This window comes from Leuciscus leuciscus, assembly GCF_965113295.1.
Source record: "Leuciscus leuciscus genome assembly, chromosome: 10".
Taxonomy (NCBI): Eukaryota; Metazoa; Chordata; class Actinopteri; order Cypriniformes; family Leuciscidae; genus Leuciscus; species Leuciscus leuciscus.
Genome location: NC_138734.1, coordinates 44,282,301 through 44,298,493, shown reverse-complemented (window position 1 = coordinate 44,298,493; position 16,193 = coordinate 44,282,301). Strand labels below are relative to the sequence as shown.

The window sequence follows — 16,193 nt, the reverse complement described above, 5'->3', positions numbered from 1 at the left end:
CAGTGACTCGCTGCCACCTACTGGCGGTTTCAATTTCACATTTAAAGTATCTTTTTATTTTTTAAATCATTTCAAAATATCAATATTCAACGCTTTCTGTTTAAAACATCAAAACATTATTTATGCATTTGTAACTGCAGGTTAAATGCATTAATGTCCCTCTGAGCTGCATTAAACAGACTCTGTAAATGCATCTAAACGATGCAACTTCTGTATTTTCTATATTTTATTATTCAATATTTTTTTAATCAATATCGCACAGTCGGTCAAAGGTCAAAGGTCAGTACCTGTCTGCTGCGCTGCGTCCACCAAGAGCACCGTCTTGGACCTCCCATCAGGCCCAGTCGCGCACACCTCCTTCTGCACCGCCACACTCCGCATCACGGGACGCTTGGCTCTTATTGGCTGAGCCATTGGCTGCTGTGAGTGATGTAAACGACACATCAGGGTTAGTTTAAATCACTGAATATCCTTAATATCCTAATGATTTTTTGGCATAAAAGAAAAATTGGTAATTTTAACCCATACAATGTATTGTTGGCTATTGCCACAGAAATATACCCGTGCGACATGTGACTGGTTTTGTGATCCAGGGTCACATATACTGGTTGACCAATGGATGGCCCTGCTGAATTCTGCATCAGCCATCAAAAAATCCTAATTGGTCGTGCGATATATCGTCTACGATAATATCGTGATTGTTGTTTTAATGATGTGCTGTCTGATATAATCGAGTCAGTCCCTCACTTTACAAACACACATCTAGAGTCTAGAGAAGGCATGCGTGATTTACTCTATTAAAATGCATTTATAATGTCCCTAAAATTCAAGATAAGGGGCAAAAAATATCTCTGTATGTCTTTAAAGTATGTCTGTATCATTTAATATAGTTAATCTATCACATGAAGAGTGCCATGTTCCTCCAGATAGGAGCATGATTACATTAGCTGATTTTATACAAGAGTTCAGTAAACCAGAAGTTAATTTGAAGTGACTTTTAGACACACTATTGTCTGTTTTTGCGTCTGAGCGACACACGGCGGGGTTTCCTCACTGAATGAACAAATCGTTTGAATGAATGATTCAAAGACTCACTCATTAAGACTTGCTGCGTCTCAGTTCGCCTATTTGTACTACACTCTAAATGTGTGGACTCTTTTTGTAAAGAAAAAGTAGATACTTTTGAGTGTGTAGCAGAAGAGTAGACAAGCTTAGGGACACACTGTCTCGTCATACAATTGCGTCTTTAACGGTTGCTTTCTGTCTCATCCTGTCACAGTAAACTGACCTGTCAATCATTCTGTCACAGTAAACTGACCTGTCAATCATCCTGTCACAGTAAACTGACCTGTCAATCATTCTGTCACAGTAAACTGACCTGTCAATCATTCTGTCACAGTAAATTGACCTGTCAATCATCTTGTCACAGTTAAAATTCTCCACATTCCATTTAATTTAATTTCCGACTGTCTCGGAGAGGAATGCAGATCTGCAGTCACGTGTCTGTCATGCGGAGACTCTCCTCGTATTAATGCAGAATGATGCATTTAAATGTTAATGGCCAAACGGATCTTTATTAAAGTCCACATTGTTATTGCAGAGGAAATATAATAATACGGATAACATTCAATAAATACTTTTTATCAGGTTAAACTTTGATTAGTCACTCAAACCTTTGTCACCATAGGTCACGCACATCCACCATGTTTTGTAGTTTTTTAACACTTTTTACTCGTGTTTGTAGTTCCTCCTCCAAAGCGCAATGGGTTGTGGGTAATATTAGCCGTTATAGTGAGCACAGATCCACACTTCGAAAATCCACCGGGAATAGTAGACCATCCGGGGACTTCTGGCATACTCTCTTCAACATACTGTGCTTTGGGACACACTTAATCTAATCTCACACACTGTTTAGGATGGATAGTGTGGACATTGAGATGCAGGGATAGACGCACTCATTAACGGTGTCTCGCTGCCACCTACTGGTGTGTGTGTGTGTGTGTGTGTGTGTGTGTAGGGCTCATCTCATACCTTGTGCAGTACAGGTGTTCGTGGGACGCCTCTCCCTCTCTGTGACGTCGGTCTCTCGCTGCAGTCGGACACAGGGTTCAACACGCCGGCCGGCACGGGCCCCGCAAACGGCCCCGGGAAGGGCTGGTAGAAGCCCATGACGGGCGGGCAGGGCGTGGGCATGATGGCGTGGTAGTACGTGGCATAATCGCTGGTGACGGGCGGCTGAGGGGACGACAGGATCGGGTACGCCAGGTACGGCCCGCCGGGGCTCGGGTTGAGCTGCTGCCAGCGCTGATCTCCTCCGTTATACATGGGCAGCTGTCGACTGAAGCCAAGGCAAGCTGGGTTACTTATAAAGCACAATTCAAATAGATAGTTGAGCAATGTGCTTTGCATTATAAAGCATATGCAAAAAGCAAGACACTAATTACAAAACAAAAACACTACTACACAACATGAGACGTCATGTTTCAACATCTCTCATTGAGAGGCATCACATTTTTTGGGTGTGTGACGTTGTGTGACATGAATATAATGCAGCACTGATGGTCGAAAACAGGGGTGTCGCCAAAAAATCCAAACATCCTTAAAAACGGGTTTTCTGGTGACACAAAGGACACTTCAGCTGTGACACACACACACACACACACACACACACACACACTGTAGCACGAAGTGTGCACTTCCTCCAATTCAAAATGAACAGGAAGGAAAAGCAGGAGGATCCATGGGGAATAGAGGCAATCACACACACACACACACACACACGCACACACGCACGCACGCACACACACACACACACACACACACACACACACACACACACACACACACACACACAGACAGACACACACGCACACACACACCATCTATCCAGCCGTGCACATGAGGTCATTTCATAGACTTCTATGGTTTTTATACTAAGTTATTAAGTTACAAAACTTATAAATTACTTATTTATGACATTTATTTCAACTAAGGACATTCGTGAAGGATGTCACATTTAACTAATTTCTGAAGAAATTTTTTTCCTCAAAATCCATTAAACACACACACAGTGAGTGTGTGTGTGTGTGTCTAAGTGTGCGTGTGTGTCTGTCTATGTGAGTGAGTCAGTGAGTGTGTGTGTGTGTGTACTTGTACAACTATCTTTGTGAGGACCTGTTGGAGTTTTAGGCCTTGTCCACACGGACACGGAATTTTTATAACCGTGACTTTAACGCGGTTCGGCTGTTCGTCCACACGGAAACGCAGTATCAGGTCACTGAAACCGAACATTTTGGAAAACCCCTGCCAGGGTGAGGATTTTCAGAAACACCGGTTGCAGTGTTGTCGTGTAGACAGTAAAACCAGGGTTTTTGCTTCTGCTTCAGGCTTCTGATTGGCCAATATGGCTTTACGATTAGGGTTATATCGCCGCCTGCTGGTGTGGCATGCTCTTGACAGCGCGTGATAGCGTGTTTTTGCGTTTTCATGTAGGCGGAGATTTATTTTAAACCGAGCATGTGTGGATGGGATTTTTTTTTAACGCAGGAGGAAAAACTCTGGTTATAAAAATTAGAGGTCGACCGATTCATCGGTTTTGCCGATTAATCGGCGCCGATAGTTGATTGGTGGAACTATCGTTATCGGCAAAAATACATACCGATAGTTTTTCCTGGTTGCTTCCGTTGCTGGAGCGGCTGAGAAGCGCGCGCTGTCATTCATTACACAGTAAGAGAGATCTGAGAAGGGTCTGCTGGCATCATGCAGTACAAGAGCGGCCTCTAGAGGTGTAATAAAAACTATCACTGATGCCTCGTGTTGTTTATTTCGACACGTGATGCTGCGTGCTGCACTGAGAGAGCACATGCTGCGCCGGAGAGCGCTGACATCAGATGCATGTTTAAAGCACCGACAGCTAAAAGGTAGCCTATGTATACAGTACATTTTGTCATATCATTATAAAGTGATTAATTTGTTGACTAAATGCTGTAGAGAAAGAACAGCACAACAGTAGTCTATGTTTGTTTGCCTTCGAGGCTGAGAGGACGCTAACATTAGTAGGCTACCTCAAGCGGTTAAAACACTGACAAAAATAAACGTAAGTCCGACCCGAATGTTTAATGTCACAATTGTTACCTCTATTTGCATTAGTTTATATCCAGCTGGTCACTTTTATGCATTTAATATGCAGAGAAGTTGCATATTTAAAGCTAGAGATGTAAGATAGCAAACTGATATGTTCATACAGCCGACAGAAACATAAACAAATCAGAAAAGCATTCGATTTCGGTTATTTTTTTCATCATCACTTTAATACGTTTTGTTATTTTGATTAGATAATCATCAAGTGTTTATAAAATAGAAGCAAAAGTGTGAGACTATACATTTAATATTTATGTCATTTCAATGCTCTGGCATTGTAGATATTTAAGCATGACTGTTTGGATATGAAATGATAACACTTACAATAAAATTCCATATGTAACATTAACTAAGGTTAATCACTTCTGTATAAGGATTGTTCATTATTTGTTAATTAACATACATGTACTAATACATTTTTAAATTAAGGTTTTTATTTGTTAACCATAGTTAATGCACTATCAAACTAACATGAATGATCAAGGTGCAATTGTATTGCTCAAATATTATACCGATCAAATTTTGTTACTTTTTTATTCATTAAGTTGGCTTGAAAAATAACAGTTTAATAGTTACATTTTGAATGTAACTGGTTTTATTTGTTATTTAGAGTATTACTTTTTGTTTCAGTTTGAATGAATGTCTTTTATTGACTTCAATATTTATTCATATTATATATTTATTTCATTTAGTATGTTTTCATGGTTCAATACAGTTTTATTATTTTTATAATAAAGTTCAGCACTGTTTTACTTGGAGTGTTATGTTTGTTTTTATCCAGTATCAATTTTAAAAACTATCGGTTGATTAATCGGTTATCGGCAAGTATGGCCCAACCTAGCTATCGTTATCGGTAAAATCCACTATCGGTCGACCTCTAATAAAAATACCCGTGTCCGTGTGGACTAGGCCTTAGACCAGTGGAGTGAGGACAAAGAGAGTAAGTGAGGACATTTTGGCCGGTCCTCAGTTTCTGAGAGCCTTTAAAGGCCTGTTTGAGGGTCAACACTTGGTTTTAGGGATAAGGTTATAATGAGGCTAAGGGTCGGTTTAGGGTCAGGGGTCGGGTTAGGCACTTAGTTGTGATGGGTAAGGTTAGGATAAGCGGCTAGAGATTGCATTGTGTCAATGAATGTCCTCATAAAGATAGATGTACAAGAAGTGTGTGTGTGTGTGTGTGTGTGTGTGTGTGTGTGTGTGTGTGTGTGTGTGTGTGTGTGTGTGTGTGTGTGTGTGTGTGTGTGTGTGTGTGTGTGTGTGTACCTGTTGCTCTGGTTCTCCTGTACGAAGGGGTAGCAGGTGATCAGATAGGAGGGGATTTGTGTGGGCTCAGCTCCACCCTCACTGCACATACTCATGGGTAATAATGAAGCTTCAACACCTTTCTTCTGAGGGATAAACGGTTCCACTTCAGCAGAGAGCTTCACATCCTGAAACACACACACACACACACACACACACACACACACACACACGTGTATTTAGACACATAACGCTGCATTACAGGGCTGAAAAACTGCATTCACTACCATTTGTTTCTGAAATGTTAGTTATGTACGTATTATTAAATTATGTGAGTGAGTGAGTGAGAGAGTGTGTGTGCGTGTGTGTAAAAAAGCATTGTGCATTATGTAAACAAAATCTAAACTACTCCAGAAATCATGCCTGAGATTTCTAAAAGCGTCATGTTTTGTAACAGCCTTGTGTCGTACGGATCATGTTATGTCATGTTGTTTTGAATGCCTGATATGACACGCTGAGCATGGTTTCCTCCTACAGAAGTGTGTGTGTGTGTGTGTGTGTGTGTGTTTGTGTGTTTGTGGGGGAGCACAGCATACTACCATACTACTATACAATATCTTTTTACTGCAGAAATAATGTGCTAGTAACATCATTCTGAATCAGAGATGAGCCAGATGTCAACACACACACACACACACACACACACACACACACACACACACACACACACACACACTCGTCGGTCACGTGTCTTACGGTTGAACATGTCTGAAGCACGCAGTCGACGATCAAACGATTAAAAACATCATACAGGTGTGTTATGACAGATGTGACATCTCTGTCCGAGTTATTCCAGAACGGCAGCTCAAGGAATCTGGAGCGAGAACAGCGAGTGACTGCAGGTCATGTGACCGTGACGTCATCACATTCCACACGTTCTCAGGTGAAAACACTGCACTTCCTGCAGAGAAGCTCGAACTCATTCCTATAATCATGTCACCAAGCAGGAAGAGTCAATGATTAAACAGCTGAAATACATCACGGCACACGCTGTACGACCACTTCCTCATCATCATCACACAATCTCGGCACAATCTCCACAATCACGGGAAAGTGAGGTAGAAAACCACTGTGAATCCGGTCGGATGATACTAGAGGTGTAATGGTGTACGTTTCTCACTATTTGGTTGGTTCTGGGTCATGATGTCTTTTATTAATGTATGGGTGTATGATCAACATTGAGCACCAACAAGGTTATAAACACTTCTAACATTAAAACAGCGCGGTTTGAAAGCAGACCGGCTCAAATCAACAAAAGCAAGTGCAACACAGTTATGACCAGGCCAGAGGTAGACTGTTCTGCGGGAATATATATAGGGATGCACATATGAACATTTTGGCCGATACCGATAATTCTATATATTTCAAAGCCGATAACCGATATATTGGCTGATAAATCTATAATATAATCTTTATATAATTTTTAAGAGCCTGATTACAAAAACAAAAGTCTCACCATTAAAAGTCATGACCCAAACACAATTATAATGTTCTATAATTAATTCTATGTACCGTACATTTTATGTAGGCTATATGACAGACATTCTAATCCATCATGTTGAACAGTGCACATCTGAAGCGTCTCAGCTGGAGGAAATAATACAGTATTTATCAGCTTTGATATATCGGCCAGATAACGATAACAAATGACCATATATCAGCCGATACCGATGTGGTGGCTGATATATCATGCATCCCTGGATATATACACATTTCAAAAATACATAATTTAGTAAAAAAAATGATTGTGCTCCATCTGGGCAGTCTCTAAGTCTTTTAGTTTTAACTCTTTGCAAAATAGAAAAATATGCGCATTCATTTTCACAATATCTACATAATGTTGCATTCACTGGAAAAGAGCGTAAGAGAGCCTGACAGCTTAAAACTTCTGATGACATCGATGAGGCTGATTATATATTAACAAATCTAACGATTATATGTAATAAAAACATTGATAATGTCACTTTCTCAAAAGAACTGAAGCAAATCTTCACTCTTGCCCGTCAGAACTGCCCTGGTCCAAGATCCAATACAACATACAAACCCAATAACACTAATAATAATGATGGAAAGGAAAAGATATACAAATATAATAATACTACTAATAATAATGGCAACATCCTGATTCCCTGATTAAATACACAGTCATTGTGATCAGGAACAAAGACACATCTGATGCTGTGTATGTGTGTGTGTGTGTGTGTGTGTGTGTGTGTGTGTGTGTGTGTGTGTGTGTGTGTGTGTGTAAGAGTGTGAATAGAGTGTGTGTAATGGTATATAGCAGCAATTGTTCGTCTGTAGGTGGTGGGCGGAGCTCTGTACACTCTTCCGATTGTGATGTCACACACCATCTGCTCTCTCGTCCAATCAGATCACGGACAGTAACATCAGTCCACGCTGCTAATCAAATCTCCAAATGTAAACTATCCCATCGCTCTAAACTGCTCAACGTGACAACAAAGCATTAATGATAAACATTAGCATCATGATATTCCGTAAAGCACTGGAATTGATTTGGCTCGAGATCATGTGACTGTTAAAGTGTATGTGACAAAGGCAAACGGGTGTAGGCGTCACATCAGGGATTAAAGTGAGGAGATGCTTAAAGTTAAGCTAATTACACAAACAGCAGGTTTGGACAGATTAGAGGACACTATCAACACACTAAAGTGAGAGTCACAGTGAAGCTACAGAGATAAAGACAAGATCACATGTTGAAGAACATTGGGAATCATACAACATTGGACCCCATTTACTTTCATTCTATGGACTGAGACAATATCCTCTTTTGTAGGGGAAAATCACAGCGGTTTGGAACGACGTGAGCAAGTAAATGATGACAGAATGATCATTTTTGGGTGGACTGTCCCTTTAACCGTGGTAAATGTGTGGATGAAGCTGGCAGAGAACATGCAGAACTCTTGAATGGCAGGAGATTCATGAACGTGAAGCGATGGTCTGCTCGACGTGGGCTGAACTAATGAGGGCGACGAGGGACGCTTTTGTCTTTTCAGCATTTCTGTGTCAAGACTGTGTGGAGAAAACAGAGGGTTTTTGTGCAGGAGAAAGACAGGACAAAGAGAGAGAGAGAGAGAGAGAGAGAGAGAGAGAGAGTTTTCTTGACCATTTTTAATCTTCTGATGCTTTCTATACGGTTTCTATTGTCTTTTAGAGCTGCTTTACAGCAGAATTTGTCTCATATTTGATACATTTTCATCACTGATTCTGATATTTTCCTGTTTATTACTGCTTTTAAACTACCTGTACTGTATAAAGAGCTGTAGAAATAAAGGTGGTTTGACTTTGAGTGACTCCCTCCATGCATTCTGTTTGTAAAGATGTTTTAAGGACTGAGACTCGAACTCAACTTCCATAATAAACTGATCCAAAAAGTGGATCTTCATCATTACATGTTCTACATGCACTTAAAGGAGAAGTTCACTTTTGAAAAAACTTTTGCTGATAATTTACTCACCCCCATGTCATCCAAGATGTCCATGTCTTTCTTTCTTCAGTCGAAAAGAAATTAAGGTTTTTGATGAAAACATTCCAGGATTTTTCCACATATTATGGATTCCATTGGGACCCAAACGGTTCAAGGTCCAAATGACAGTTTCATTGCCGCTTCAAAGGGCTTTAAACGATACCAGACGATGAATAAGGGTCTTATCTAGCGAAACGATCGGTCATTTCAAAAATAAAATAAAAAGTTGACGTTTTATAAGCACAAATGTTCGCCTTGCTCTGTTCTGTGATGCGCGTTCGTGACGTCACGTAATACGCAATTACGTTGAAAAGGTCAAGTTTGATGTGTTTACAAATGTGCGGAAGGAGGACCATATAAACATTTTCAAATGTATTTGTGTCAGTTTATCGTTTAAAATGCCCATTTCGTGTGCGCATCCTGAGTGTTTTAATATTAAAAAGCCAAAAAGAACATTTTCTTCAATTTTTCAAGCGTGACCTTTTCAACGTAATTGCGTATTACGTGACGTCACGAACGCGCATCACAGAACAGAGCAAGCCGAACATTTGTGCTTATAAAACGTCAACTTTTTATTTTATTTTTGAAATGACCGATCGTTTCGCTAGATAAGACCCTTATTCATCGTCTGGTATCGTTTAAAGCCATTTGAAGCGGCAATGAAACTGTCATTTGGACCTTGAACCGTTTGGGTCCCAATGGAATCCATAATATGTGAAAAAATCCTGGAATGTTTTCATCAAAAACCTTAATTTCTTTTCGACTGAAGAAAGAAAGACATGGACATCTTGGATGACATGGGGGTGAGTAAATTATCAGCAAAAGTTTTTTTAAAAGTGAACTTCTCCTTTAAGCTCTAAGTCCAATGAATATTCTATATAGTGCAGGGCAACGATTATTCACATCCAAAATAGGGCTGTCACGATATGATATCGCGATTATCGCATCCAAAATAAAAGTTTGTATTTTCATAATAAATGTGTGTGTACTGTGTATAATTATTTTGTATATTTAAATACACATACGTGCAAGTATATTTAAAAAAAAAAAAAAAATTATTTAGATATACAATATTTATATTTATATAATATAAATTATATATAAATCTATAAACAGTATATACATGCAAATATTTCTTAAATATATACAAGCATGTGTGTGTATTTATATATATAGAATAATTATACACAATACACACACACACATTTATTATGTAAATACAAACTTTTATTTTGGACGCGATAATCGCGATATCATATCGTGACAGCCCTAATCCAAAATAAAAGTTTGTGTTGACATAATGTGTGTGTGTGTACTGTGTATAATTATTTTGTATAAATATACACATATATATATTTAAGAAATATTTGCATATATATATATATATGTGTATGTGTGTGTGTGTGTGTGTGTGTGTACATACATATATATATATATATATATATATATGCATGTTAGGGTTAGGGTTATCCATATCCAGCACTAAAATGTGCTTTAGACATCAGTTTTGATTGGAAGAGCTCTGACCATCCTGAACTGATACTGGTTTCTGTAAACATCCATATAACCCAATCTGTGTTGAGCGCCACACAGCCGGCCGCTGAGGTTAAACCAGGTCAAATAACAAATAAAATAAAAAATAGTGGTTTTGCATTACAAATACATTAAGGTAATCACTCCAAAAATTAGGCAAATTAAAAACTTTTCTAATTTTGGACCTGGACTTTTTGAGAAAGTGTGGGTCACGACAGCATCGCTCTGAGAACACAAACACACGTGATATAGCTCGGAGAAGCATCATGAGAAGCTCTGATTGGACAGATTTGAGCAGGAACACGAGGAGAAATGCACAGAAACTGATCTGACCGACAGGAACATCACTGACGCGCGAGGAATGTGATCAATGCAGAAAAACCTGACAGATCAGATGTGATCGGTGTCTGCAGAAACCTGCAACACACACACACACACACACACACACACACACACACACACACACACACACACACACACACACACACACACACACACACACACACACACACACACACACACACACACACACACACACACACACACACACACACACACACACACACACACACACACACACACACACACACACACACACACACACACACACACACACACACCAATCCAGACCAAATAAACAGAGAACCTGACGGATCAGATGTGATCGGTGTCTGCAGAAACCTGCAACACACACACATACACACACACACTCCAATCCAGACCAAATAAACAGAGAAAACCCAACTCACTGTAATATCACAGTCACAATACTATAAGTCATGTGATATAAGTCACAATATCACAGTTAATCTGTTCAGTCAGTCATGTAATATCCCAGTCAATAAATCATATAATATCCCAGTCACTGTACAATCAGTCATGTAATATCACCGTCAATCTCTACAATCAGTCATGTAATATCACCGTCAATCTCTACAATCAGTCATGTAATATCACCGTCAATCTGTACAGTCAATCAGTCATGTAATATCAGTCAATAAATTATATAATATCCCAGTCAATCTGTTCAGTCAGTCATGTAATATCACAGTCATTAAATCATATCATATCCCAGTCACTGTACAGTCAGTCATGTAATATCACAGTCAATCTGTACAGTCAGTCATGTAATATCACAGTTGATCCGTACAGTCAGTCATGTAATATCACAGTTGATCCGTACAGTCAGTCATGTAATATCACAGTCAATCTGTACAGTCAGTCATGTAATATCACCGTCAATCTGTACAGTCAGTCATGTAATATCACAGTCAATCTGTACAGTCAGTCATGTAATATCACAGTTGATCCATACAGTCAGTCATGTAATATCACCGTCAATCTGTACAGTCAGTCATGTAATATCACCGTCAATCTGTACAATCAGTCATGTAATATCACAGTCAATCTGTACAGTCAGTCATGTAATATCACCGTCAATCTGTAGAGTCAGTCATGTAATATCACAGTCAATCTGTACAATCAGTCATGTAATATCACAGTCAATCTGTACAGTCAGTCATGTAATATCACCGTCAATCTGTAGAGTCAGTCATGTAATATCACAGTCAATCTGTACAGTCAGTCATGTAATATCACAGTCAATCTGTACAGTCAGTCATGTAATATCACAGTCAATCAGGTACAGTCAGTCATGTAATATCACAGTTGATCTGTACAGTCAGTCATGTAATATCACAGTCAATCTGTACAGTCAGTCATGTAATATCACCGTCGATCTATACAGTCAGTCATGTAATATCACAGTTGATCTGTACAGTCAGTCATGTAATATCACCGTCAATCTGTACAGTCAGTCATGTAATATCACCGTCGATCTATACAGTCAGTCATGTAATATCACAGTTGATCCGTACAGTCAGTCATGTAATATCACAGTCAATCTGTACAGTCAGTCATGTAATATCACAGTCAATCTGTACAGTCAGTCATGTAATATCACAGTCAATCTGTACAGTCAGTCATGTAATATCACAGTCAATCAGGTACAGTCAGTCATGTAATATCACAGTCAATCTGTACAGTCAGTCATGTAATATCACCGTCGATCTATACAGTCAGTCATGTAATATCACAGTTGATCCGTACAGTCAGTCATGTAATATCACAGTCAATCTGTACAGTCAGTCATGTAATATCACAGTTGATCTGTACAATCAGTCATGTAATATCACAGTCAATCTGTACAGTCAGTCATGTAATAACACCGTCGATCTATACAGTCAGTCATGTAATATCACAGTCAATCTGTACAGTCAGTCATGTAATATCACAGTCAATCTGTACAGTAAGTCATGTAATATCAGTCAATCTGTACAATCAGTCATGTAATATCACAGTCAATCTGTACAATCAGTCATGTAATATCAGTCAATCTGTACAATCAGTCATGTAATATCACAGTCAATCTGTACAGTCAGTCATGTAATATCAGTCAATCTGTACAGTCAGTCATGTAATATCACAGTCGATCTGTACAATCAGTCATGTAATATCACAGTCAATCTGTACAATCAGTCATGTAATATCACAGTCAATCAGGTACAGTCAGTCATGTAATATCACAGTCAATCTGTACAATCAGTCATGTAATATCACCGTCAATCTGTACAATCAGTCATGTAATATCACCGTCAATCTGTACAATCAGTCATGTAATATCACAGTCAATCTGTACAATCAGTCATGTAATATCACAGTCGATCTGTACAGTCAGTCATGTAATATCACCGTCGATCTGTACAGTCAGTCATGTAATATCACCGTCGATCTGTACAGTCAGTCATGTAATATCACAGTCAATCTGTACAATCAGTCATGTAATATCACAGTCGATCTGTACAGTCAGTCATGTAATATCACAGTCAATCTGTACAGTCAGTCATGTAATATCACAGTCAATCTGTACAATCAGTCATGTAATATCACAGTCAATCTGTACAGTCAGTCATGTAATATCACAGTCAATCTGTACAGTCAGTCATGTAATATCACAGTCAATCTGTACAGTCAGTCATGTAATATCACCGTCAATCTGTACAATCAGTCATGTAATATCACAGTCAATCTGTACAGTCAGTCATGTAATATCACAGTCAATCTGTACAGTCAGTCATGTAATATCACAGTCAATCTGTACAGTCAGTCATGTAATATCACCGTCAATCTGTACAATCAGTCATGTAATATCACAGTCAATCTGTACAGTCAGTCATGTAATATCACAGTCAATCTGTACAATCAGTCATGTAATATCACAGTCAATCTGTACAGTCAGTCATGTAATATCACAGTCAATCTGTACAGTCAGTCATGTAATATCACCGTCGATCTGTACAGTCAGTCATGTAATATCACCGTCGATCTGTACAATCAGTCATGTAATATCACAGTCAATCTGTACAGTCAGTCATGTAATATCACAGTCAATCTGTACAATCAGTCATGTAATATCACAGTCAATCTGTACAGTCAGTCATGTAATATCACAGTCAATCTGTACAGTCAGTCATGTAATATCACAGTCAATCTGTACAGTCAGTCATGTAATATCACAGTCAATCTGTACAATCAGTCATGTAATATCACAGTCAATCTGTACAGTCAGTCATGTAATATCACCGTCAATCTGTACAATCAGTCATGTAATATCACAGTCAATCTGTACAGTCAGTCATGTAATATCACCGTCAATCTGTACAATCAGTCATGTAATATCACAGTCAATCTGTACAGTCAGTCATGTAATATCACAGTCAATCTGTACAGTCAGTCATGTAATATCACCGTCAATCTGTACAATCAGTCATGTAATATCACCGTCAATCTGTACAATCAGTCATGTAATATCACAGTCAATCTGTACAGTCAGTCATGTAATATCACAGTCAATCTGTACAGTCAGTCATGTTATATCACTTCTAACTAAATCATGTATAACTGAGGTGATTGATGTTTGTGAGTGATACTACTGGTTATTTTGCCTAGTATTATAAACAGAAAATAAAACATTAATGACATCAAATCTGTAGTTATGAATGTTTACTTGAGCCAAACACAGTGTGTTATTGTTTCTACGGGGGTCAATCACTCACATTTCAACCCTCATAAAGCAGATGTATGTGGTCAATAACCACGCTTCCTGATGGGAAAATACAGTACAGTGCTGGTACTATGGTACTTTGACGTATACCGTAGTAATAAATCATTCCCGTCTTGATGTGCCATAATATTTATTTACTCGGTTCTCTGAATTACTTCAAAAAACATCAGAGTATTACTACGGTACTATAGTAGTATATTATTAATAGGGCATTATATATACTCACACAAACGCTACGCGAGTATTGAGCTCTGGTAATAATCGCCATGTTCATTGATATTTCATTAATCACTGTTATGGATCTAGATTTGTTTCATTGATCATAACAGGGGCGTCATTGTTTTGGCGCGTCCCTTCGCTCTCAGCATCGCGTCAGCTCTGATATACACAACTAACACACACACGAACACAAATAAACGCATATTTCACACACATGTGAGTGTTTGGTCACAATAATAATCCGTCATTATGCAGTTTTGGACTTTAATCCCGCGAGCGCTGCTAATGCTAAAGCTAATGTGAGGCCAGAGGGTGTTAATCGCGTTCGTGTGTCGATAAATCGAGTTACCTTTCTCTCGCCAGCGTCCATCTCGCACACCGACACCGGAACCGAGCCGCGGGCTGCTGTCAGGAGGCCGTTAACGGAGACATGATCCGGTGCTCCGGTTCTGATGTCCGTCACTGACTGACTGATTGACTGACTGACACTCATCTGGGACGGAAGCCGCGGAGGGTCAGTAAGGACGTGCGTTTCTGTAATTCTGTCAAGCTGCCGTTAGGGGGCGCGTGAGAGCAGGAAACTCAACTCCACTCACACGCATGCGCAGAAGTAACAGCAACTGAGATATTTTTTTTTATTTTATTTTATTTTTATTGAACAATATGTCATGAACAAAAAAACATGGCAACACAAATATATAATTACACTATGACAATAGGTTCAGGTGCAAAATTGCATTACAGAAAAGAAGAAGAAAAGAAAAAAAAGGGGGGGAAAGGAAGGGCAGTTTGTAGCAAAACGTTGTTGTTGTTTTTTTTTCATTTTTACTTTTCATCATTTTAAGGGCATAAGAAAGATAGTCATTGTAAAATACACAGAACTTAGGTTTCACTTTCAGGTATTTAGATATATAGTATATATTATATATATATATTGAACAGCAACCGAGATGTTCAGTGAGTTTTATCATTTGTCATCAGTTATGACGATTTCAAATTGACACAAGTTGCTGTTGCAATTGATTTATATAAACAAAGACAATAATCAGGCCTGTGATTCCATCATCACCACCAAAGCAACACTTAAAGTTCCCATGAAATTAAAATGTAAGTTTTATTGTCTTAGTCTTACTGTTATCTATAAGCTAAATGACAATGACAACATTTACATTTTGAAGATACAAGTGCAAAACCTACAGTCACTCACTTCCACAAATATGGATCAATGATTTTGATGACATCACTCTGCACTTCAGCTTCTCATCAGATTTTCTGTCCAATCAAATGCTCTCTAGAATCTGAAGCTCCGCCCCCTTCATTATAAATAGATGCGCTGAAATCAGTCACTTGTTCACACATTTACTATTGTCTACATGGTGAATGGCACATAGT

The 16,193-nt window shown here is 38.8% G+C and overlaps 1 protein-coding gene across 1 annotated transcript in view; it reads right to left on the bottom strand.

The window, feature by feature from the left end:
• The window catches only part of secisbp2l (SECIS binding protein 2-like), a 35,480-nt gene extending 20,167 nt beyond the window's left edge, over nt 1-15,313 (bottom strand). The window contains 4 exon segments of the mRNA XM_082182421.1: nt 288-420; nt 2,032-2,338; nt 5,404-5,570; nt 15,151-15,313. Coding sequence (XP_082038547.1) covers nt 288-420; nt 2,032-2,338; nt 5,404-5,570; nt 15,151-15,294 — 751 coding nt within the window. The 5' untranslated portion in view covers nt 15,295-15,313.
• Between the last annotated feature and the right edge of the window lie 880 nt (nt 15,314-16,193).